This window comes from Amblyomma mixtum, chromosome 2, assembly GCF_055824585.1.
Source record: "Amblyomma mixtum isolate Tamu chromosome 2, ASM5582458v1, whole genome shotgun sequence".
Taxonomy (NCBI): Eukaryota; Metazoa; Arthropoda; class Arachnida; order Ixodida; family Ixodidae; genus Amblyomma; species Amblyomma mixtum.
The window spans coordinates 248,741,980-248,766,658 of record NC_143013.1 but is presented as its reverse complement, the minus strand read 5'-3'; the positions used below and the strand labels follow the sequence as shown (position 1 = coordinate 248,766,658).

Sequence of the window (24,679 nt, the reverse complement as noted above, 5' to 3'; positions counted from 1 at the left end):
AATACTTACCAAGTAAGTCAGATGTTACTGGAATTAGGAGAGGTAAATTGTAGTATTTTACTTGTAACGCGTGTAATCGTTTTTAAAAGAGCCTTGCATTAAAATTGGTGGTGGTTTAGCTGTGGTTAAACCTGGAGTGACGCGAGAGCTAGAGTGGTGTCACTCCCGGCGGCTAGGCGTGCATTCCGAACCGCGCTGTTTTTGCGCCGCCTATCGAGGCGTATCGTATGCTCTTCCTTCGTCTTCTCGGCTCGCCTCCTCCTCTTTGTTTGGTTCCAATGAAGAGCCCAGGCTTCTTTCAGAGCCGCGAGCTCAGCTCTTCCTCTCCTCCGCTCTCCAACATTGCCCCGACGGCTCCGCCGAGTCGCCTACTTGTACAGCTGCGACACCACTCGCCCTCTCCACTCCCCCGATCACTCGGCACGATGCATGCGCAAAGCTGTTGCAGCTCCGTTTCGCCGGTACGCCACGCCGCCGGCAGCAGCAGCTGCGCCGTACTCCGTGACATCCCACGTGACCAACCCATGTGACCAACCACGTGACCAACGTCGCCGCCACGGAGCTCAAAGGGTGCCACGCTGAAGGCTCGAAGAACTTGCGTAGTGTAGCTCTCGCTACAAAAGTGACAAGAGAGGCAGAGAACTTTCCTAGACAACTCATTGGCTTGTTAAAGGACATCTGAGATGATTTCTGTAGGGTCCTGATTATGTACCTTATTCATAGCGAGCAAGCATATGGGCTGTTTTTACATCTTAAGAAACAATGCCGTCCTTCTAGGTCGGTGGTTGCGGCTCTTAATGAAGACTAAATGGTGGAGGATGACTGACCCTGCCGCTACTACACTCCCTGAAGGGAATACATGGCTGTAAGTCAGACTTCACTGGCGCCCTTTACACGTAAAAACGGCACTGATTTTCTAAGTCTTGCACGGACTGTTGATATAAATTGCACTACTTCCTTCTTTTTAGATGAATTTACATGTGGCATGCGGACTTATTCGTGCTGAGGTCAGTTGCTTTTTTGAAGAAAAAGAATGTTGTTTCATAAGCGAAAGCGGACCCGTCACATTAGTGCATGCTCTGGGCTCAGCTAGTGTGTTGCAAGCCACTTTTTTTGGTCTTGCTAATTTGGAACTATCATCGCTATATCACGCTTGCAAAAGTTTGACATGAAGCCAAAAGCAGTTGTTTGAGCGCTGCTTTGTACTCTGCCACGACAAATCTCATTGACCAGTGAGGGAGACAGAGAGAGAATATAATATGCTCTCGGCGGCTTTCTTACGGGTCTCAGAGGTTATTTGGTTGGAACTCCCCTTTAGCTGTCATAGGTGGCGCAGCCGCCTTGAAACTACTAAAACGCACCACTATCTGTGCTGTCAACATGCTTGCCGTAAAGGAAAATTAGAAATCTATGGTGCCTCAAAGATTGCGTACAGCTTGCATGATTGTGCTGTTGGCAAAAAGAACGCCGATGAACGTCACACAATAGTGTTGAAAACTTGGAAGTTTTAAGTGAATTTTTCTGATACCTACAACGTTTGGGGAATTCATGGGTGTTCATCCCTTTAGCGTTAAATGTGGTCAGTAAGTGCTACTGCGATTGGTATGCGTGATCGTGCACCCGTAGCTATAACATAATTATCTGACAACAGGTAGCAACTCCGATATTGAACCAGTGGATATACTTTTCTCAACACGTCTAAACAATTCGATTGAAGAGAGCTCGACCATAGCCTACTTTTGAGGAATCTTCCACCCAGAAAATCAGACCTGTGAAAACATATTCTTGTTCATATAAAAATTTATTACAAATACTTGGAAGCCACTAGACAGGTCGCAAAAGGTCGACCTGGACTTCGTTCTTTCTTGGAGACTGCATACTTTCCCAAACGCCGAAGAATTTCTGGAAAAGAAAAAAAAACACCAAAATAGCACTAAGCTTAGGGTCACGTTTTACGCGGAGTATTCCTACGCCTATACTTACACTTCTTCCGGCGGAGAAGGGTATTGTAGCCGAAGGGGGTACCAAGACCGTAGCCGTAGTTCAGGCCGTAGACTCCAATACCATGGCCAAGGCCGTAGTGACCGGCACCGTATCCGAGGGTTCCAATGCCATAGCCGTAGACTGGGACAGCGTTGTATCCAGCCAGAGATGGGGCAGAGTGCGCAAAGTTGGCGATAGCTGGATTGTAGTGGAGAGCGGCGGTGGCGATAGCCGGGCCGCCATGGGCAACGTTGGCGACGACTGGAGCAGAGTGAGAAAATGCGGCGACGGCAGGGGCAGAGGCCACAACTGGGGCGGACTGGTATGTGGCGACAGCTGGAGCAGCGGCCACGGTGGCCAGGGCAGGGGCAGCGGCAACGACTGGAGCAGACTGGAAGACCTTTGTCACAGGTGGAGCCGCGACGGCTGCGACAGATGGGGCAGCCTGGTAGGTAGCGAAGCGGGAAGAAGCTGGGGCAGCACCAACTACTGGAGCAGACTGAAATACCCTGGTGACAGCTGGAGCAGCGATGGCGGCGACAGATGGGGCAGACTGGTAGGTGTTAATACGAGAAACAGCTGGGGCGGCAGCAATGGCGGCCACAGCAGGGGCGGACTGGTAGACACCAGTCAGAGCTGGAGCAGCCTGGTAGGTAGAAATCCGGGAAACGGCGGGAGCTGCAGCAACAACTGGAGCGGACTGGAAGACCTTCGTGACAGCTGGAGTAGCGACGGCGGCTACAGAGGGGGCAGCCTGGTAGGTTGCGAAACGGGAAACAGCTGGGCCAGCGGCAACGCTGGCGACAGCTGGGGCCACAGCCACAACGGGGACAGACTGGTAGGTGGCGACGCGAGACAAAGCAGGGGCAGCGTGGGCCACGGTGGCGATAGCTGGAGCAGCGGCAACAACTGGGGCGGTTGTCACGCGGGACACAGCTGGGGAAGCAGCGACAGCGGCGACTGGAGCAGCGGCGTAGGTGGCGATAGCTGGGGCAGCGCCAACAGCGGTTACGGCGGGAGAAGCGTGGTACGTAGACACGGTACGAGCAACGGCTGGGGAAGAGAAATCGTAGCCAGCAGTTGGGCCATACGCGACACTGCGACCAACTCCGAAGCCGGTGAGGCCGGAGTAGCCGATTCCGTGGCTGAGACCATAGCTGGTAAGGCCAGCGCCCTGCCCGAAGGCGTAGCTACCATGTAGGTTACCAGGGAGGAAGCCTGCGAAGGCGGTGGTGGCCAGGGACAGGACGACGCAGACACAGAACTGAAATTGAGCAGAGGAATCTGTGAGAGGGTTGCCAGCTAAGGTTCAAGTAATAGCGTTGCCATATTTCAGATAAATATTAAGGTGTTGTTGATATTTCATGCAATTTATTGAGACGTTTTGTTCAAGTATCCGGTCGTAATAGATGTGTAATATAGCGTTTATGCTAGATTCCATCATTAGTCTAAACTTAGGTCTGTGGGGAACTAATTTATAAGCCGCTCAGTTATACGAAATTTCATAGTAGATATTTTACTCGGAGCGAAAACACATATTTGAGAGTTTGAGGGGTTGTACTGAATTTGGTGTGTTCTTTCTATATTAGGTAGGGTTGTTAAGAAAAGCCTGCAAATCGAGGTGAATTATTTTTTCACGTTACGTGGGTGTGATCTGGAGAAAACGGTTAAAAGCGTCTCGTAGGGAAGTCTCGTGAAATGGAAGCATTTATATGCTGTGACAGCACGAGAAACTGAAGCACTAATAAAAGTGATAGACCTGCGGTTTAAACAACTGGCGGAACTGCACTACATTCTACCAAGCGGTCGCAGGTGGTTTTTAGAGTTCGCTAAGGAAAGTGGCTTTCAAAGTAAATTCCAATAGAAGTCACATTGATGCTTACCATGGCTGATGCAGTTGTACCTTCGGCAAACCAGCGCCTGCTGATAGTTGTGAGACTCAGGTGCGCTTATATACCCGTCTGGAGCTGCGTGGTAGCGAAATTAGGCGAGTAATTCAGTGAGTGAGGGTGAGTATGTAAAACAGGCGACAAGAACTCTAACCACACGTTTCTTCCTGACACGGCCGAAGCTTCGATTCTTACATCCGGTTCAGGACGCAGTTACCATACGGCCCGTTTGGAAGAATGCGGATCGATGCTCCTTTGCGATCGCCGTATTCAGAGCTCACAGGCTGCCCTCTCCAACGTCGGGAGCTCCTTCAGCTCTTTCGTAGAATTTCAGGCAGTTATTTTTAGTTCAGTCGCCTTTGCGTAGTCACAAACGATAATGCAAGGAGAGTGAACCAGGAGAGAGAAACGCTGCACCAAGTGCGCATAGTAGGGAGGGAGAATGTGCGAAGGGTGAAAGGTGTTACAACACACAACGGTAGTCGACTCTGTGGGGCAACTAGCACGTCCTCCAGGCATCAATGATCTTGAGGAAAGTGAGAGAGGCAGCCAGTTGGCACCCATTACGCTGTTCGAGCTTTATTTTTCTTGCTTTTCTTTTTAAGACTTTAAATTAGCGCTTGCGGAGTTAGGTCATTTGAATATATCGTTCACAGGAAATTCCTGCTCGACTATTTGTTCTTTAATGGTTAAGGCCGAACATCTCAATTCGGAAGTGGCCCTTTATCGCTCCAGCATTAGAAGCTAAAAGAGTGGGAGACACTACGCCGTTACATTATTGGGGCAAGCAGGAGGTTATCTGCGAAAATATAGGTGGCCAGAAACAGGTGAAAATGAAATCTGAAATTAAAATTGAAATTGAAATTTTATTCCCCAACAGAAAAGGAATGTTGCGAGGAGGGCAAAAAGAAAATCGCGTAAGGGGCAGAGTGACTGTCGAAGGTACTTCGTATCAGAGATGTTTGGGGTGGTTGAACAGTACTTTAAAGATAACAGTCTGGGAATAAATAGTCAGGATATTAAGAGCAGAAAGGCGCCTTCGAGAATGATTAAGGTAGCCTGAAAAGAGCTGTGCTGTAAAATTTGGGTGTTACCCTTCGATATGTGGCAGGGCCGAGTAATAGGAGTGTGCAGTGGTCGGTTCGTTGGTCACATCTTCTTTTCTTCAAATTTAAACAACGCTACATTTTCAGATGAATACACAGGTAGACATGACAGGACGGGCACTGACTCCAACTATGCTTATTTACACGTATTTTCGTTGAACATAGAGCGCATGCGCATCTACGACTGACCACCGAAAGAAAGGTAAAGAAAAACGGGAAGGAGGGGGGGGGGGGGGGGGGGGGCGCGGGGTGGACAGTAATGTGGGGTCGCTTTTTGTTTCCGGGTCTTTTGTTTCCGGGTGTTTCCGGGTCTTTCTATTCTGCGTGTTTTCTTTAGCCTTTCCTTGCATTTCTGCAGGAGTGCATCAGTCACAGCTGTCAACAGGTGAAGAGGAAACCATGCTTTTTGCAGTCTGGCTACCTCGCCCCGAAGGCTCTCTTGCATCATGTGAGGGCATGACTTGACCAGTGCGGATTCTGGAGAAAGGGTCCCAATAACCCTATTAACAGTTATTGATTGGGCCGAAGAAAAAAATGGAAAATCTTTCTTGGCTCTAGGGCGGTAGCACCAGCATACATGTTTCTCCGAGCATGATTTTCAGTTCTAAAAACTGAAGGCGGTTAAGTACAGGTAACTCGTTCGTAAAGAAGAGCCCTTTTCCATGTAGTCCAAACGTTTCTAAAATATTCATCTCAATTTCCTCATACCGAGGTTGATCACTCATCTTTTGTCAGAGCATCATTTTCAGGTCTAAAAACTGAAGGCGGTTAAGCACAGGTAACTCGTTCGTAAAGGACAGCCCTTTTCCATGTTGTACAAACTCTTCTAAAATATTCATCGCAGTTTCTTCATAACGGCCCTGATCACTTTTCTTTAAAATTACTAAAAATGATCTACAAGTCATCTTCAGGACATTGCCTTCGTCAGTTAGTGAAGCCAAAGCGTTGTCGAATGATGCAAGAAAATTGTTACACATACCTGGAGCGACACATGATCCGATGCAAATGCCCTCGCGCTGTAGGTAGCACCTGGTGTCAAACTGTATAACAGTAGCGTTGATATAAAATTCTAAAAGTGACATAAAATTGTCTGCGCTTTAGCCGGCGTTATTTTGGAAGGCGATAGTACCATTTGCTTCACTGCGCTGTCTTACAGCGATAAACAGGTCATTATGTGGTATAGAATACAATAGATCTTCAACATCTATGAAAAAGGCATATCCAATCTGTTCTCCTTTCAATATGCAGGCTACATGCAATAAATTCTTGGTGGCAAACGGATCAGAAAGAACCAGATTATTTAAGTACCTAGGCATGAACCTACTAATATGTTGCTGCCAGGTACAGTCTTTGTCAAAAGTTTAGAGCCCAGGGTGTTTACTTCTCAGCCTTGCAGTGGGACTCCTGAAGCATTCTTGGAAGTCCTACCCATTGAAGGAGGCAGAACCAGAAGTCTTCTTACCCAGTGGAAATTTGGAGCGCTGGAGGTGCATCACGAACCATACATTGAGGCTCAGAAGCAAACCCCCTGGGCTCCAAACTTTTGACAAAGGCTGTACCTTTCTCGGTAACAATCGTCCTGAAGGGTGCGTAGAGTTTATGAGTTTTCAATGCGAAGAACCCGGACAATGTGTTCACTCGAGAGTCCACAATAGCTCTTGCAAGGCTTTGGAGTCTCATGGATTTACATAGGGCTACTGTCTTGCTCTTGATAGCGGTTCCGGACGGTTTAACTGCCACAAAGTTCTTCTCTATTGCTTGAATAGCCTTCTCGCTGTAAACACCAGATTATACAATGACGAAGCAACCTTCTTTATCTGCTTGCAAGAAGGACAGTCCGCTGTTCTCGCAATACGCCACTACCTTTTCTGTCAGTGCTTTCCCTTTCATGGCGGGATCTCTTCAATGTGGTCCTCCCCAAGTTGTCAACACTGTCCAGGACACACTATGCTTTATATACTATGCTTTATTTGCTGTCATCTTTGAAAGAGAGAGAGAAAAAAAAGCGACCTCACTTTACTCTGTACCCCCCCCCCCCCTTTCCAGTTTTTCTTGACTTTTCCTTCTGAGGTCAGTCGTAGATGCGCATGCGCTCACTGTCGTCTTTCTTATACGTTCAACGAAAATACGTGTCAATAAACATAGTTGGAGTCAGCGCCCGTCCTATCATGTCTTTCTGTGCAGTCGTCTGAAAATCTAGCGCTCTTTCACTTTGAAGAAAAGAAAATGCATCACCAACTATACCCGCAGCGTGTTTGATTAAGTCGTGGGTAACATATAGTACTAAAAGTCTTTAACAATGAGTAAGTTGATAGCATATGTGCGCTTTATTTATTTCTTCGTATTGTTGTTAGGATAAATTGAATGTTCATTTGAAGGTTAGCGTTTATGGTTAGGATTTCTCTGTCTGTCGTTGTCTGTGCAGTAATCCTGAATAGTACTTTCTGCTGGGTAACATCAACAGCCTAGTTTAATTTCTGTTCGGAGTGCGCTAATTACAGCCAGTGCAGGAGAACGCCTAAGATTTTCCGAGTTTTTCATAGAAGAAACCTTTTAATTGATGCAACATTAATAGAGCGCTGATATTAGGAATATTTTCGAAACTTACCATAACCTAGTTGAGATGAGAAACACATTTATCAATACTTTGGTGCACAGATTCATGAGGCACACTGTTCTATAACATCCATTGCGTGATTTCAATATTATGTTGAGAAGACTCTGTGGTTTTGAATGCTATAACTTAATTTTGGTGTAGGGCCGCAGTGGAGTGATATTCAGCAAATGTGAAGCGGAAATGATGTAAATAACATGGAACTGAGAAACGCTTGCATTCTACAATGAAGTGCAAAATCCAAACAATCAAATTATATTATCACTTTAAATGCTGATGCAAGTTTTAGCCGGGAAACAAAAAGACAAAGAGAAATTGTTCTAAGAAATATCGCACGGGACGAGTAGGAGCTCGGAAATAATTCCTGAAAGAAATCTCGCGAAACTGCCCAATTGTTGCGGATTAAGTTTCATTTCATTCAATGTATTGCTATCCAGAATGAAGATTTATTGTTTATTATTGATTGATTTGAGTGATTATTATTAGAAACAAATATATATAATATATAGAGAAGCTGGTGTCATCGTCGGCGTCCGTCGTGGGCGTCGGCGCCGATGACTGCGTGCGAAAAATCCCCAGACATGTAACCTAGGTGGATGGTGGGCCACCTGCTACTCGATTTCGAGCAAACTGCGCACGGTGGCAAGTGAGACGTTGCTCGGAAAGGGCACCCTGGGTCACAGGCCCACTGGTGGCATGACATGACATTGCAAGATAGTGATTAACAGCTGCACCACTGTGCCAGAAGAGGTGAGATGACTCCCAGCGATCTATAAATGTCGAGTTGAGAATGACCAGTTCCACATATTTGGACATTGATCCATTAAAGCTATCGTGTCATACCCTTTAGGCGAAGGTTAAGTATCCTCTCCTAATCTTTTCGGCACGCTGAAATTAAATATGACGTCATAGGCACGAGCTGCGTCCATGAAACAAATCTTCTATAAAAAAAGCTGCTATGGGTGAGGCAATAGTAGTAGTACTAGTATAATCGTATTTGTTTGCTCAGGGTTCGGCAGCAAGAAGGTAGAAAGCTTGGGTCATGAGGGCCAACTGGTGATGTAGCTGTCCTGGAGGGAGCCAAGCACTCCACGAAGGACTGTGTGCGGAGTTGAGAAAACTGAATGGCCGTAGTACATTCATGTAGACAATAGGCCATATTGGCCACTCCTTCAGGTCAGCTGTACCATGCAGGGGACGATGCCTGTTGAATGAAGAAAGCCCGTGCACGTGTGAGCAGGTCTTTAAGTGGAATTCGACGAAAGTCTAATGGACGGAGTGCATAATGAAGTGTGACGAGTGGGAATCGCTAGCCTATTATCACGGAGATTTTCACAATGGGTGGAGATGGTTGTCCTGCATTACATTGACTCCATTCAGGACATGAGGGTAGGTTTGGTTTGGTTTATTCGGGTTTAATGTCCCAAAGCGATTTAGGCTATGAGGGACGCCGTAGTGAAGGGCTCCGGAAATTTCGACCACCTGGGGTTCTTTGACGTTCACTGGCATCGCACAATACACGGGCCTCTAGAATTTTGCCTTCATCGAAATTCAGCCGCCGCAGCCGGGATCGAACCCGCGTCTTTTGGGTCAGCAGCCGAGCGCCTTAACCACTGAGCCACAGCGGCGGGTCATGAGGGTAGGGGGCAAGTGGTACGGGGTTGGGGATGACTGGGAATGGGGTTTGCGGTCCGTTGGAAGGTTGTGCGTGGGACGAGCGGGAGTGGTGACTATTGGCAGGTGACAGCTGGAGAGAGAAAGGAATCCCCCTAAAAACCACTTGCCAAGATAGGCAGATGGGGGTTCACACAGACGTCGACGATACCGGGCAGTTTCGTCTTCATGACCGTCCTAAAGCTGTCGCATTAATAAACTACGATGTTGAAACGTTGTTGGTCTGTACATATGAACAATTTATTTGACAGAGCTGGAAGGCATTAGGTATCTACCCAAAGGCCGATGACTTCATGTCTTCATGAGCACGTATTCTCCTAATGCAAAAATAATTTCTGGAAAAGAAGAAAACGACAGCGTTAAATTGAAAATGTCAAAAGCTTGGTGTTTTTTTTTAAAGCGGAATTCGCAAAATATATCCATCCCCATTTCATTATGTACTCACATTTCTTCTTGTGGATGTGGATCTTTGCAGTGTAGCCAAAAGCATCGAGGCCGTAGCCGTAGTTGGGGCCGTACACTGAGAGTCCCGAGGTGTACCCTAGGGCTCCGACTCCGTATCCGTAGCCTGGTAGGTGAGCAACGGTCGAATGAGGGGCGTGGACAACAGTGGAAACCACGGGGGAGGTGTGCACAGTGTGATGCTCCGATAAGTGGAAGGGGTCAGCCTTAGTCACCCTGGACACTCCAGTGGCAGCGTGGACGGCGTGGACGGCGGCCACGGCTGGGGCGGCGTGCACAGCAGTAAGAGTGGGGGCTGGTGCCGCGGCCACAACCGGAGTGGCATGGTAGACTCTGGTGACAGCTGGGGCGGCCTTGTAGGTGGCCACGGCTGGCACGGCATGGACAGCGGTGGTGACAGCTGGCGTAGCGGTGAGAACTGGGGCGCTCTGGTAAACTCTAGTAACGGCGGGTGCAGCGCTGTAAGCGGTGAAGGCAGGGGCCGCGTGGTACCTGGCGACCCTGGTAACACCGGCCGCTGATGGAACATCGTGGACAGCGGTGGCCACCGCTGGGGATGCCGTGACGAAGGGGGCACTCTGGTAGACTCGAGTCAGAGAGGGTGCACTGCGGTACGTGGCGAATGCTGGCGCGGCCTGGTAGGTGGCCACCTTGCTGACAGCAGGCAGAGCAGCGTCGGCACGAAAAGAGGAAGCGAAGAGTGGGGAGCCGTGGTACTGGCGGGTAATAAACGGTGCCGAACGATAGGCGGCAAAGGCAGAGGGGGCAGCGAGAGTTTCAAGAGCTGGAGCAGACTGGTAGACGTGTGGAGCCGCATGGTAAACGCGCGTGATTGCCGGAGCAGAGCGGTAGGTAGCGTAGGAAGGCAGAGCAGCCACAGCGGCACTGACCGCAGGTACAGTATGATACGCTTCTACGGGGGACAGTGCGGGCACCGTGGCAGCAGGGTAAGAAAGAGCTGATGGCGCCGAAGCAACAAGTGCTTTGTATGAAGGAACGACGGCAGGAGCGGCATGGTAGGACGGGAGGGCTGGAGCGGAGGGCAGAGGGGGTGCTCCGTACGCAGAACTCGGTCTATAGTCCAAGCGGTAGCTGCTGTAAGGGGTGTAGCCGGCAAAAGAACTGACGGCCAGAGCCAGGAGTAGAGAGACTTGTACCTGCAGCGAAGGTGAAGCCGCGAGCAGTGAGTACTTTCTGGCTACACAGGTGGCTGCTTCTGTTTATAATGGCATGCAATACTTAAGAAAGGGAAATACGAAAAGAGACACGGACGAAAAGAGCATAAGGATGGGCACATATTCGAGAGTAGCTTTATTAAAAAAAATCATATATATACTTTATGCATGCCAAATCATCGCCTAGAGCGCACATGCCAGGAACCTTTTTTCTTTTTTTTACAGTGCACTTATGATTGGAGTAACATTTTACTATTGATTTTGGCTGCAGCGAGCTTTAGGATCTGATTTTTTCATCTCTCATTGGTTGTTCTCGTCAAATTTTCTTATTGTTGTCGAAGGAAGATATATGTAGAGTGCAGTCCGTAAACACGTTACTTATTTATATTGAGGCTGTTTTCATGCAGGGTTGCACTCTTACAAGTGTATGATATTTCAATTCAATATTTTAGGAATCTAGGTAGTAATCGCTTCGAAAATGCAACCTTTAAAACGTGCTGCGGGAGTTAAGTATTTATCGCGGTTTGAGGAAAACAAAGAGAATGCTGTAATAATGTTTTTGATACCGGCTGGAAGATTGCATTATGTCTGTTAGGCCTGACTTTTCTTAAGCTAATGATGGAAATGTAGGGTCTCATTTGATGAGGGGATTGAAAACTACTTTCTTTTGTATAACGTTTTCTGGTAAAAAGTTCGTCATGCCGCGCACTAAGCCAGCAGAGCGAAAATTTTACTCGGTGCTTGATGCTATCCCCTCGATCGCGGCTGGGCGAAAATATATTTTGGAAATCCGCGTATCGATTTGCCGCTCATGGTCATGTGCAATAAATGTTCAGTAATAGATGAACCACTTCGTGTCGGATTGAGTAAATAGTTTCACCACGAAATGATTCTCCTGTAAATGTATTATACAGAGGACGGCGACTAAAATCCCTCTATGAAGGCTCCAAGCGGCCGCTGCTGAAATTAATAACTTAAGTTTTGAAGACGCATCTGAAAAAGGCTTTTTCAGAGCAGATATTTTGTATGCATTGCACACATACGTTTAGAAAGAAGTGGTGACAAGAACTCTATGCACCGGGCTTTACGCCGCGATAAATTAGAAAAAAAGAAAGCTGCCGAGGACGACATTTTGTCGCATGAAAAAGAGTCGGTTGTGCGCTACACTCGTTTCATGATTTTGCACAAGACGTAAGGGAGTGTGCGACAGGTATTTAGAACACGGGAGAAGGTAATTGTCGAGATTGCTGGAATCAATTCAAACCTTGTTTTTACCTCTTGCTACGTGATTAAAAACAAAAGAAGGCGCTTTTGCTATACACTTTGACCATTAAATAAAGAATGAGCACCATTAGGAACAACAAAGTTTAGTGGGCTGGCCGAAATACTCACTGCGATCATGGCGGCTGCGGCTTTACTGTCCGGAAAGCACTGGTGCTTCTCGTCGAGCACCGGAGGTTTATATACTGTCGATGTTTTCTGTTGGCACTGCGGCCAGTCCGCGCTGGAATGTATCCTACATGCAGATATGGAGTGAATGTAAGTGCAAAAACCCAAATGTGCAGTCTGAGTGCTTCTGGTAGAAGTGCTCACGCTTCAACGAGGCGCACTGACGACATTCTAAGTACGGACTGACGCTGAGGAGTTACACTGAGACCACATTCCTCGTGGTAGTATCGCTCTGCGAGAAGACGTCGTATACTTCCCCATTGAAATCACGTTCGCTCGCGCTTTTAGTATCTGAAGGCTATTTGACGAATACCTGTCTGTGAAAGTAGAGGAAAAAGAAGAACCAATCAGTGTAATTCAAAGTGTCTGAGGTCTGTATTATTACAATTCGGTCAATTTGCACTGAACATCAATTAAAGCCGCAGTTTGGTCTTAGCCATCCTGTCGTGTTTGGTCGAAGATTGTTGTGTTTTCAAAACTACTGCCTAGTGAGCTGTGAGATAGATTTCAAGATGATGTTTTTGTTCTGAAATTCAGGCGGTTGTTCGATGGCTTCAGGGTGTGTATTGCCGGGAATACCGGGATTGGTCGGTACTGACGACTGTTGAACGCCGAATTTACTGACGAGAGTCTTCAGCGCTGCCGCCATAAAGAGAAGCTGGAAGGTGTGGAGCTCCTGCCGTAAAGTTGCAAGCCTCTTTATTGCTTATTGTTGCTTTTCAAGAAAAGGTTATGAAAAAAGTTTGCGTGGTTTTGCGGCATTGAGGGTAAGGTAATAATAAATCAAATAACGTAAACATACTGCTATGCAATGCAGACCTAAATATGCACTTGATGGTAGGCACATGCAATTGAGACGTTAAATTTCTTGCGGTGAAGATTCACGAGACAAACCTCAATGTGTTCAAGTTGTGCATGCTTTTGAGCCGTTGCATGAGGTCTGAAACATGGGTGTTTCAGAAGATGTGTCAAATAGGTTATATATCAACATAGCTCGACTGAAAACTGGAATTTACATTTATGAGGCAGAGGAGCCCCGTATTATGTGAATTGTTCGTCCACTTAGCTCCCGATTACGCTTGCAACAAGTTTTTCAGTGTCAAAAACCTTGTATTAGTATTGAGCACAATGCGATGCATTTTAGATATTGTTAGTTCACTGAGTACAAACACAAATTTTGATACAGAGAACATCAAAATTTACTTGAGTTTTACTTTTGCTGCTTGTGGTTTACTTTCTACGGGAGAACAGTAATCACGACTACTTATATATACTCAGTCGGGAAAATCACAGTCATCTGACAAAAACCATTGTTTTCTCAAGCACAGATTGCGTGAGAAATGGATCTGGTTCATTTTGCTGACACCATCTTAATTTAAGCGCTTCACAAGGAGAAAGAAACACGGATGTAGCTTGCGCGATGAAAAACTGGAAATTACCGCTTCTTTCATACCGTCAATTTTTGGTTATTTACAGAGTATAGCGTGGAGAAAAGCAGAATTCGTTGTCAGTAAAGAAAGGGCCAGCCCCGCCTAAGGCTAAGGTTGGAAGCCATGAGGGAGAGTGATAAACTGCAGGAGACGGTGCATGTAGCTTGGTCACGAATATACGCGAAAGTGGCCTACAACTTTTCGTGTAAATATTGAACAAAAATTTGAATACCCTGGTATCTGATCAATGTGGCGAGGAAATCCCTGTGACAATATTTCATCGAAAGCCCATGTGGCCAATGTATCACATGCTTCGGTGATCAATGAGAGAAATAGCACTGAAACAGGATATCTAAAATTAGAGGGACACTTAAGCTCCGCCTTCACAGTATGACGCGATAGCGGCCAGTGATCCTCTCCAAAACAAACATAATCATATACCACTATATTTGAAAGACCACAGGGTGTCCATATAAACTCCCTCTTCTTCCCAAACCGTGCCACCTTGCCTCGCGCGGCCTAGTCGACAGCGAGTCTGGCTCGCAACCCCAGCGTCGTGAGTTGGAATCCCACGTAAAGTTCTCAGAGTTATTTTTCAAGCTATGTGGAAGAAACTATAAAGTAAATCTTTTGACAACAGGCGGTGTTATTTAATTCTTACTACGCGTCTTAATTTACTTGCTTTGATTTCACGCGCGACGTCATGTTCCACGTGAGCGTCGTGGGTTGTTTGAAACTCATGCGCGAGTACGTGCGGCTTATACGTCATTACCTTACCGACCAGTGGGGATTTTCGCGTTACAACGCTACCGACAGCAGTTTTTCTGCGACGCGATCTCCTTAACACTCTCGCGTTCAGACTTCGGCATTAGGGTGCGATCACCAGATTCTTCTTTGGCAGAGTTCTGTGTCAGTGAGTACACATCCTTAAAAACAGCTGAGCACTAGATAGTTGCCGTAATCAGGAACTAGGCAGAAGCTGTTTTGTTTTCAGCCATCCGTAAATCCAGTTTGATAGTCTTGGAGAACGCTACTGTTAGCGTTGCTCGTGTGCAGTGTACGGCCGCAAGAACTTCGGCCCACGTCTTTCATTTCCCACCGATCGGCACTCGAGTGGCATTCCTGCAGTGTTGCGTGGCGTGCAGGCGAAACCTACGATCGCAACGTGCAGCTTATTTCTACATAATCCTGAGCTCGTATGAACAAGTACTGCTCGTTGTCTAATCCGATGTGATGTCAGTGGTATTTCGTGCGTAGATTTTTTGCCGGCTTGAGTTGTAGGCGGCGACCGGATCTCGAAATGGTATGCTTAACACCTTGCGTGACCTCGGCGGGAAATATGAATCGTTATTTTAATCATCGTTTTTTGAAACGGCGAGGTGAGATGAGCTCCGTATCGATCTTGTCTGTAGACGACGCCACAGAGCCTCCTCGCGCATATATAAATATGCGCGATCTATACAGCCCGAACTGTGAACACTGCTGCCAACGAGCCAACTACGGTTATATCCTCTAGGAAAGCAAGCACTTCATAAGTCAGTATTGTTTACTACATGCGATATAAAGACCAGGTAAGGTTGATTTATGCCTTGCTGTGCAAAGAAAATTTACCAGCTCATTCACCCATAGAGATACATCCCCTGCTGTTTACAAGCTGTGTAAATGAGCGTAGTACATAGGATGGTTTGGTTTATGGGGTTTAACGTCCCAAAGCGAATAAGGCTATAAAAAACGCCGTAGTGAAGGGCTCCGGAAATTTCGACCACCTGGGGTTCTTTATCATGCACTGACATCGCACAGTACACGGGCGTCTAGACTTTCTCCTCCATAGTACATAGGACATCTGATCATAAATTAAAGGCTGTGATAGGAGGGCTTCGCAATATCTGGCGCATGAACGCTCCATTAAGTGATTGCGCCGATGAAACAATATATAGTACAAAAAATAACGAATTGTTGAGTTTAATGCCCTCAAGCGAAATATGGGCTGTCGAGAAGCAGCAGTGGAGGGCTCCGGTTAAATTCAGACAGCCAGGCGTCATTTAACATACGCTGACTAGACAGAACCCGAGGTGGCCAAAATGATCAGGTGTGCTCCATCGCGGCGCCTTCCATGGTTCACGTGCCGCATCGGAGCGTTAAGCATATCAACACATCACACAGCAACTGTATATAACACTTGAACATCGGATCGGACGGGTATGACGCGTGCCGCAGGCGCCCAGTACACTAGATGCGAAGGAGTACAAGCGCATTTGGTGAGCTGATAGGAGCATTTGATAGTGTGGGTAAGCATTCATCGCGTATTCTGCGCATGCAGCTGATATTCTCGTTGAGATTCGCACTGCAGGTCCGGCGCAAGGACACGCCTGCTTTGGCGTTGCCCTTGCATATGTCACTATAGGAGGTTATAAAGTTTGAAAGTATGCGAGACCTGCGTGTGTGTTGTAACATGCCCATTTTAGCTTCACCTAAAGCGGCCTCTCAGTATACAATATACACGTAGAAGATGTAGTCCCTCTTTACAAGATGTCAGGTGTCTTCGTCAAATGTCGTCAGTTTCGGGGATCCTTGGTTATCGCCGCTCTTGCTTCACTGTTTCCAGCTCTCGTGACCTGGGGCCGCATTCAATACTCTTTCCTTCTGTGCTTTGAAATGAAACTAAATGCGATTTAATCAATCTCCATCTGCTTCAAAAAAATGAATAAAGGTAGTTTAGCCCTTACTCGAAATTGTTTTCATTCTCTAAAACAGAAGCAAGCAAGCCAACAAACAAATGAGCAAACAAACCAGCGCTCGCACTTTCGTCTTCTGCCAGGACTAAAAAATAAATAAGTAACCACAAGTGTTGTAACGTCACGTGAGAGACATTCTTAGGCAGAAAGCCTCAATTTGATGTCCCCATCTCACCCCTTCTTGAATTCTACACTTTGTTATACGTGATATAAGGATGTATTTTTAATGTACTGTAGGGAATAGTTGCGCAAAATCCGAAGTTCTTGTTTGTAAAAGCCAATGAAGGAGAGAGCAGCCTGTTCGTATGTTTAAAAAGAGCGCAGGTGAGCACATGCACGTGGAGTCAATGCGTACAGCGTTCGTTGCTCGCTGGCAACGGTCCAAGTCGATCGGTTAATTCGGCGCTCTTCCTCATCGTCCAGGGACGGAATCCGGGCTTTACATTTGGCCTTCGAAGGGTGAAGCAAGCGATCGGGCGCACGTGAAAAGCCACAAAACTGGAACGCTCTGCAGTGACGACTCTGTAGGAGGAATGTAAAAATCACCCGCTGCAAGTGTTCACCGTGTAAACACTCAGGATGCTTAATTAAGTCACACATTTCCTCTTGGCCAAGTCGAAGAATAAAAGAAACAAATGGATGAGCTCTTGGGGAGCAAGTGCGATCAGAAATCAGAAATCAGTGAAAAAGGTAAGGAATGCCGCCATATGGCTACTCGCGCGAAGTGTCTATCTGCCGACGTCGTCCGTGCTCTGAATGACGCGTGACGTGCGGTTACAGCGTATAAGTTTAAGTATTTGTGTGTTAAGTATAAGTATTTGTGTTGGGCAGCCACCTGTTTTTCAGTTATTACCACATCCCAACTTTTTCGAGTTTGCGAATACTGGCAGCTGCTGTGTGCTCCTTTAATACATTGCGAAGGCAGCGATGTCCTGTTTCTCAACCAGTCTGTGAAAGAAGCGCATGTTTTGAGCTAAGCAATATTTCACATCAGGCCTGTTTTATAATATAGCCACTTATCTATGCTCAGAGCATCCTTATAACAAGGGCAGATTTTCGGACCTTTGCCGAAATTTAGAAGAGAAGGAACATGAAGGATTGGACCAGGAAAGTTTGAGAAGCTATTTTGAGGAGACGCCTCAAGTGACTACTGTACACAAGGCATATTTTAGGACCGAAACTGAGCGCCCCAACGTTCAACAGCATTTTTAAAAAACTACCTTTGTGCACCTAAGGAGCATTTTCACCGCAACCGAAGAACAATTCACCTCGATTTTTTGTCGGCCATTGCTACATGTCTAACTCATGCAATGAAGTAAAAAATTACGCATTCATAGATCTAGCTATTTATTTACTGACTAATTTATTTGTATAAGTATATTTCAGTAGCCTCTCAAACAGCCTTGTCAGCAGTGGGCCAACTAGAAATGTCACAGAAAATGACCGTTTACAAGGTTCATCAATAAAAAATTTGCGTGCCGCTTGCACCAGAGCCTCACCAGAAAATGAAGGTAGGGTACAGCTACAAATTAGGTCAGAAACGCAGATGAGCACAAGTCTGGTGCACATTATCTGAGCGGCGGAAAACGCCGAAAGGAAATATAGTTGTATAATGGGCACATGTCTTCAACATATGAGCTATTAGTAAGCGCGCATTAAGTAATTTGTGATTATTGGAGTAATGACATAGGCGGTAACACAAAATATGACACTGCCACAACGCGGACAAAGTTTGAGGCCTGACAAGTTCGCACTAAGAGACGAGGGCTCTACAAGATAATCGAGTAACGAATTTCGTTCTCGTATATCTTCAGTACTGAAATAAAGCTTAAATATATCACATTTTGCTTTACTGGCGTGTATTCGAAAAGCACTGTATATAGCACATAAATAGATGTGGCGCAGGAAGTTCCTCCGTTTGTTGATATTTCAAATAACGACTTCGGTCAAGAGCGCTCTTTGTGAGTCGCGACTTACTGCGTATCAATAAACTGATTTCTATCTGCCTGAAAACTTTTTATTCCTTAACACAGTTTCCTTCACTGTTAGCGCCAGTACTAACCCACCAGTGTTGAACAACTTTTTCGAAAGTTTTTCAACATCCTCCGAATTTTGCGAAATTCAGATGTCGTGGGTTCGGATCGCACCGGTGGCATGTGGTTGTTTTTTCTTCTGCTTATATTATTCCCTCATTGATGAAAGTACAAAAATAAAAGAAAAAAAATAAATAAAAAATCCCCTATGCTCCTTGGTTTCGGTGGTTTTTGGTTTCTGTCATTTATAAAAACTATTAATATAATTAGTGTTCAAAGCAAAGTACACAACTTTGAGAACTACTGAGAAAAGTTTCTTTGCTAAATACAACTTAAATAGTTCTTAAATGTTCTTTGAGACAGCAAAAAGTAATAAACTACTGAGACGAGTATCTTTGCTATATATAACTAGATAGGCAGTTAGAAATTGTAGTAAGGGAGTAATTACTCATTGACGTCCACCCGAGCGCAGCCATACGGCTACAAAGGAAAGCTATACAGCTTTCTCAGAAACTTCGTAGTTAAAGAAAAATTCGTCCTGGTCCGGGGTTCGAACCCGGGACCACCGCTTCACCGGAGCAGTCGCTCTACCAATTGAGCTAACCGGGACTTTTTACAGGCCGAAAAAGGTTACAGCGCTTACAGGCCGAAAAAGGTTATCCCGCCTCATGGATTCAAAAGACGAATCCCACACAAAAGTAGCGAAAACCCTGTGAAAACGCTGGATAGGAAGTCTTCCGCAATGAATAATTTGCAGCACATAATATATTTTAGTGGCGAGAAACAGATATCCGGCGGTCACCGTGCCAAAAATTGAGAGGCCATGGGGGACAAACGTTTGAGCATAGCGCTGAAGAGTTGACACGCGGTCTTTCCAATACTGTGCGCTATGCTTATAGGCACTCAAAGGAATGCCAAGATACTTTGGTGGCCTGCATGTCCATGTTATACCAGCATATTCAGCAGGTGTCGAACCCCAGCTACCAATCCAAAGACCGCAACTCTTAGAGCGATTAATCCGACTTCCTGACACCGAACCAAAGTCCTCCGTTAAACGAATAACCTCATCAATGCTTGGCTTATCGGTACAAAAAAACGCAAGGTCATCTGCATAAGCCAATGTCTTCAGTTCGTGGCCCATTATTCGGAAACCATTGACAGCTCTACTGTTTATAACACTTATGCAAAGTGGCTCCAAGTATAATGCGAACAGGAGCGGAGACAGTGGGCACCCTTGTTTCACCGAAGACTGAATTGGGACTGGTTGCGAGAGACAGCCATTAACAATCAAGCGCGTGGTACAGGATTTGTAACAAAGGCGTATGCCAGTAGAAAGTATTGAACCGAGATTGACGTGATTTAAAAGTGGAAAAAGAAATGAATGGCACACTCGATCAAATGCCTTTGCCAGGTCAATTTGCAGCATTGCTAATTGTTCTTGAGCGTCACTGCAATACTGCAACACCGTACGCGCTACATGTAGGTTAGATTGTATTGATCGTCCCCGCAAGCCACATGTTTGATGAGGCCCAATCAAAGTAGACATTGCAAGCTGCAGCCGATTTGACAGTACTTTAGCAAAAATCTTATAATCTACATTGGAAAGCGTGATTGGTCTGTAGCCATCTACAAATCGAAGTTTTTCCTTATCTAGGTTTTTGGTATAAAGAAAATATGACTTTTCGTAAATGACTGAGGCAGAAATTCAACATCAATACTTGTCTCAAAAATCTGGAGCAAGACAGGGGCTAGAACGGATTTAAATACCTTGTAAAATTTTCCTGAGAGGCCGTCAGGCCCCGGACTTTTCGAAAGCGGCAATTGATCAATTGTATCTTGCAATTCACCCAAGCTTAAAGAGCCAGCTATTGCTTTGCACTCATCCTGATTGAGTGGGTTAATCATGGACACCAATCGCGCTATATGATCATCATCAGCAGTGCTAGACGTGGCAGCAAACAGAGAGCCATAGTGGTTTTCAAACTCGGTAACTATGACATCTGCACTTGTGACCAGGGCACCACCACAGTAGAGCTCAGAAATTTGCTTGGCAGCCACGTGACGACGCTCATCTAGCAAGGCCTGTCTAGTAGGCTACTCAGAGTGCAGAGCACGGTTGCTGCGGGATCGTACACGGGCCGCACGATAGCGTTCTGCATCAAACTTCTGAAGGTTGCACTTAACAGCACCAATTTCCTCTGTGTACAAGCCAGGAGCCTCACATTCAAGCTCATGCAGATTATAAAGAGTCTGAAGTAACCGTTTCTCCTCACCATGCTTAAGATAAGACTCCACGGAGCCGATCTCAATAGCTATGCTACGAACTTCTAGCTTAAACACGGCAAGCTTATGGTAGGGGGAGAGCGAATTGATCAATAACTCGAAGTAGGAACAGTGTTGACCAAATGTTTAGGGGAATCCCGCAAGGTGGAGTAGATTTGTAATAAGGGAGTAATTACTCATTGACGTCCACCCGAGCGCAGCCATACGGCTACAAAGGAAAGCTATACAGCTTTCTCAGAAACTTCGTAGTTAAAGAAAAATTCGTCCTGGTCCGGGATTAGAAATTGTCTTTGATGGCAGCAAGAAGTAATAAACTGATTTCTAAATATTAGCAGTCTGCTTTAAACATTTTTACTCAAAATTTGTCCGCAGCATGTTACAGCGTATAATAATCTGGAAAATTTCAGTTCTTGACCAGAAGCTGAAGAATGGCAATACATTTCGAGTCCTGTTTTGCCTAACCCTCCTCTCCCTATTATCTTTAATGCTATTTTAAACATCTTCAGACAAAGAAAATAGAATAAGACGGCACACACACTTCTGACAAACTAAAAAGGACAAAGCGTGTTCGTGAGTTTTGCGTCATGTGTGTCGATACAGAAAAAGCACGTTAATTCCACCCCCGCTGAATTTGTAATTCCAAATAATTACAACAGCCAGAGAGGACCGACCGGCATCCGTGCAAGTGTACGGCGTTGGAGACTCGCTAATTTCGACTCTACGCGTATCGCAACGGGTAATTCGAACAACTTCGCGTATGGAGGCCGCGTCCAGGTACGACTGGCACGGCAAGCGATCGCTAAAATAGCCCTACTCAAACCCGAACGGCACGCTGCTGAGTTGCACGTCCACCTTTCACGTACAAGGGACTGAAGGCACGACGATAAAGGGATAACCACCGCCTCCGAGAATACTCCGACCGCTTAGTTTCGGTTTCGCCTTCCAGAGCTTCGCGCAAGCGCTCGGCGTTTGGCGGCCATCAGCCGCGCATCAAGCATCCTACCGACCACAGCTGCGCTTCTGTTGGGCGGTTTATTGGCGCCTCTGCGCGGTTCTCGCGCTTCCACCTTCGCGGCTCTTTCAGTTCGCCGGAAACTGCGTGCGCGTCGCGTGGCATTCGTTCATTGCGCGGGAACCCTGAAAATCGGGTATGCGTATAATCGAAGACATTGCACTTTTATGCGGCGTCGGCACTGTCGATGTAACCTGGCCAAAGCATAATTAAAAAGTACATAAAAAACACTGCCACGACTGGGATTCGAACCCGCGGCACCGCGAACAGATCAATTTCGCTGGCCACTGCACGCGAGCACGGCTTTGATCTACTGTGATAACAGCAAGGCTAAGCGCATGTACTGTAAAATTCTGCGTCGATGTTTATAGAGGGGTTTTATTTCCATTGAGAATTGGGGGTCAAAACTCGCTATATATTTGAATGCATACGGCAGCTAGCGGCACTAAGTACGCGTAGAATACGCAAACAGCCCAATGGCAAGAGACATAAACAGCGGCCTTGAATTATAATACAGTGGAGAGGAAGATTATTTTAGACGTCTATTAATGGCTGAATAAAAACATGTCGCAGTATATCTTCAGTGTCGCGGCACGGTGCCTGAGCCCGAGCGAGTGAGCGGATATATAAGCCTGTTTTTTCGGTTTGGAAAATGCTTCTCTTGTGGGGAATTGACTGAAGCAACGTTTTGAGTCAGACATCTAGCGTTATTGACCTCACTGCTGCAGTGCTATTTGACAGAAATACGTGAGTTTAAAACACAGCCATGGAGCAATTTTTACCCACACCTGCTCAGCGGTTTCGTGATACCCCTGACACAAGGGCAGTTTCAACGCCCATTGAGCCAATGGGCATCGAACTCGATGGGGATCGGCCAGTCCCAGATGGCGGTTTCGAAAGACAATTGAACTCGATGGAGATTGACTCAATGGAGGTTCGCTAATGGCCATTAGAATATTGAGGGACATTGAGCACCTCGCACTCACTATACTTGAAAGAAACAACACCTAAAAATTTGAGCAGAACAAAAAGATCTTCCTGATTGCATTTCTAATTTTACACCATAATAGCCAGTTCGTAAACTCATTTTTACTTGTTTGTCAAAATGACAACTCTGCAGAAAGTCCGGCTATAGTCCGGCTATAGTCCGGCGGTTTGAAGAAACGAAATTGACGCCGTTCTTGCTGTGCGGCGTTTTGATGCCTTTCTCTTTTCTTTTCGCCTCATAGCCCACTTTTTTTTTTATTGGGATTTAAACTCCCAAAGCGACTCAGGCTATGAGAGACATCGTATTCAAGGCCTCCGGAGATTTCGATCGCCTGGGGTTCTTTAACGTGCCCAGACGTCACACATAACACGGGCCTCTAGAATTTTGCCTCCATTGAAATTCGACCGCCGAGGCCGGGATCGAACCCACGTGTTTCAGACCAGCAGCCGAGCGCCGTAACCACTCAGCCCCCGCGGCGGGTTTCGTAGCGCACTTTGCGAGAGATAAGATCAAAACTTGCCCCACAAATTCTGCAAGGATAGTAGCTATGAACACGACAAAGACGGTCACTTATCTGTGGCTGCTTCGCCGGCGAAAAATGAATGAATGCTTTTTAAATGAATGCTTTTAAAACGAGGTGAGCGTCGGTTCTCATCGTCTCCCCGCCATTCCTGTGTCCAGGTTGTGGGAAACTGTGAAGTATCCGAACAGTTTTTTTTTTCTAAAAAGGCACCAATTAAAATGCTGCCTACTCAAACAGTTGACTCGTTTTACTTAGCTTCACTTCATAATCTGTTTTTTAAATCTTGCTACTCTTAGCGCCACCTGTGGGATCGCGCGCTCACTCGTCACTCAAGGGTGATTGAAATTCGCCGTGTGCAGCGGTGTATCAGGATGGCCCCCAAATTTTTCAATGAACGTTCACTCATCGGGCATTTAGATTGCCCGTGTGGCTGGGGTATACATGGTACGATGGTATGAACTACTTCTACTTCCTTCTTTACTAGACCTAGGCCCCTCAGCCATAAACTCAAAAGAGCAAATGGATGTCATTGCAATAGATCTCTCCAAAGCATTCGACAGAGTGTCTCATGGCAAACTTTTACACAAATTGCATGAGATGGGTATCGATGTACAAATAATTAATTGGATTCAGGCTTACTTAAATAACAGAGAACAATTTGTACTAATAGATGAAGAACGCTCATCGACTTCATCAATATCCTCTGGTGTTCCGCAAGGGTGCGTTCTGGGTCCTATATTGTTTTTTATTATATATTAATGATATTGCGAATGACATACACCCTCTCGTCGAAGCGCGCTTGTTTGCTGATGATATTGTGTTATTTTGTCGCGTAAAATGCCTGCAAGACCAGGTTCTATTGAATGACTCCTTGAATGCTGTGTATAATTGGTGTGTGAAATGGGACATGAGCATTAATTATGATAAGTCAACTTCTATGACCGTGTCGAACAAAAAGACCTCATTAGTCTTCCCATACATAATTAATAACATAGAACTAAAGCGTTCTAGTCAATTAAAATATTTAGGTATCACGATTAGCCATGACTTAAACTGGAGTGATCATGTGCAAAACATTTGTGGAGCAGCTCAACGAAAACTTGGATTCCTAAGGCGGAAGCTAAAAGATGCACCATCAGATGTCAAACTACAAGCATATAGATCAATAGTAAGACCAACTCTGGAATACGCAAGCATAGTTTGGGATCCGAATCAGAAATATCTTGTAGATAAGGTTGAACGTGTTCAAAGATTGGCAGCAAGATTTATATTTTCGTCTTACCGAAGAACGCAGTCCGTATCAGAACTTCTATTACGAGCACA

The 24,679-nt window shown here is 45.9% G+C and overlaps 1 protein-coding gene across 1 annotated transcript; it reads right to left on the bottom strand.

Moving 5' to 3' along the window:
- Positions 1-1,945: 1,945 nt before the first annotated feature.
- Positions 1,946-12,522, bottom strand: LOC149363402 (uncharacterized). Its single transcript, XM_089568519.1, has 5 exons — positions 12,497-12,522; positions 12,296-12,419; positions 9,712-10,885; positions 2,780-3,267; positions 1,946-2,737 (listed from the first exon to the last, which is right to left on the bottom strand). The coding sequence occupies exons 1-5, from the start codon at positions 12,520-12,522 to the stop codon at positions 1,946-1,948; spliced, it is 2,604 nt and encodes an 867-aa protein (XP_089424645.1).
- Positions 12,523-24,679: the final 12,157 nt, after the last annotated feature.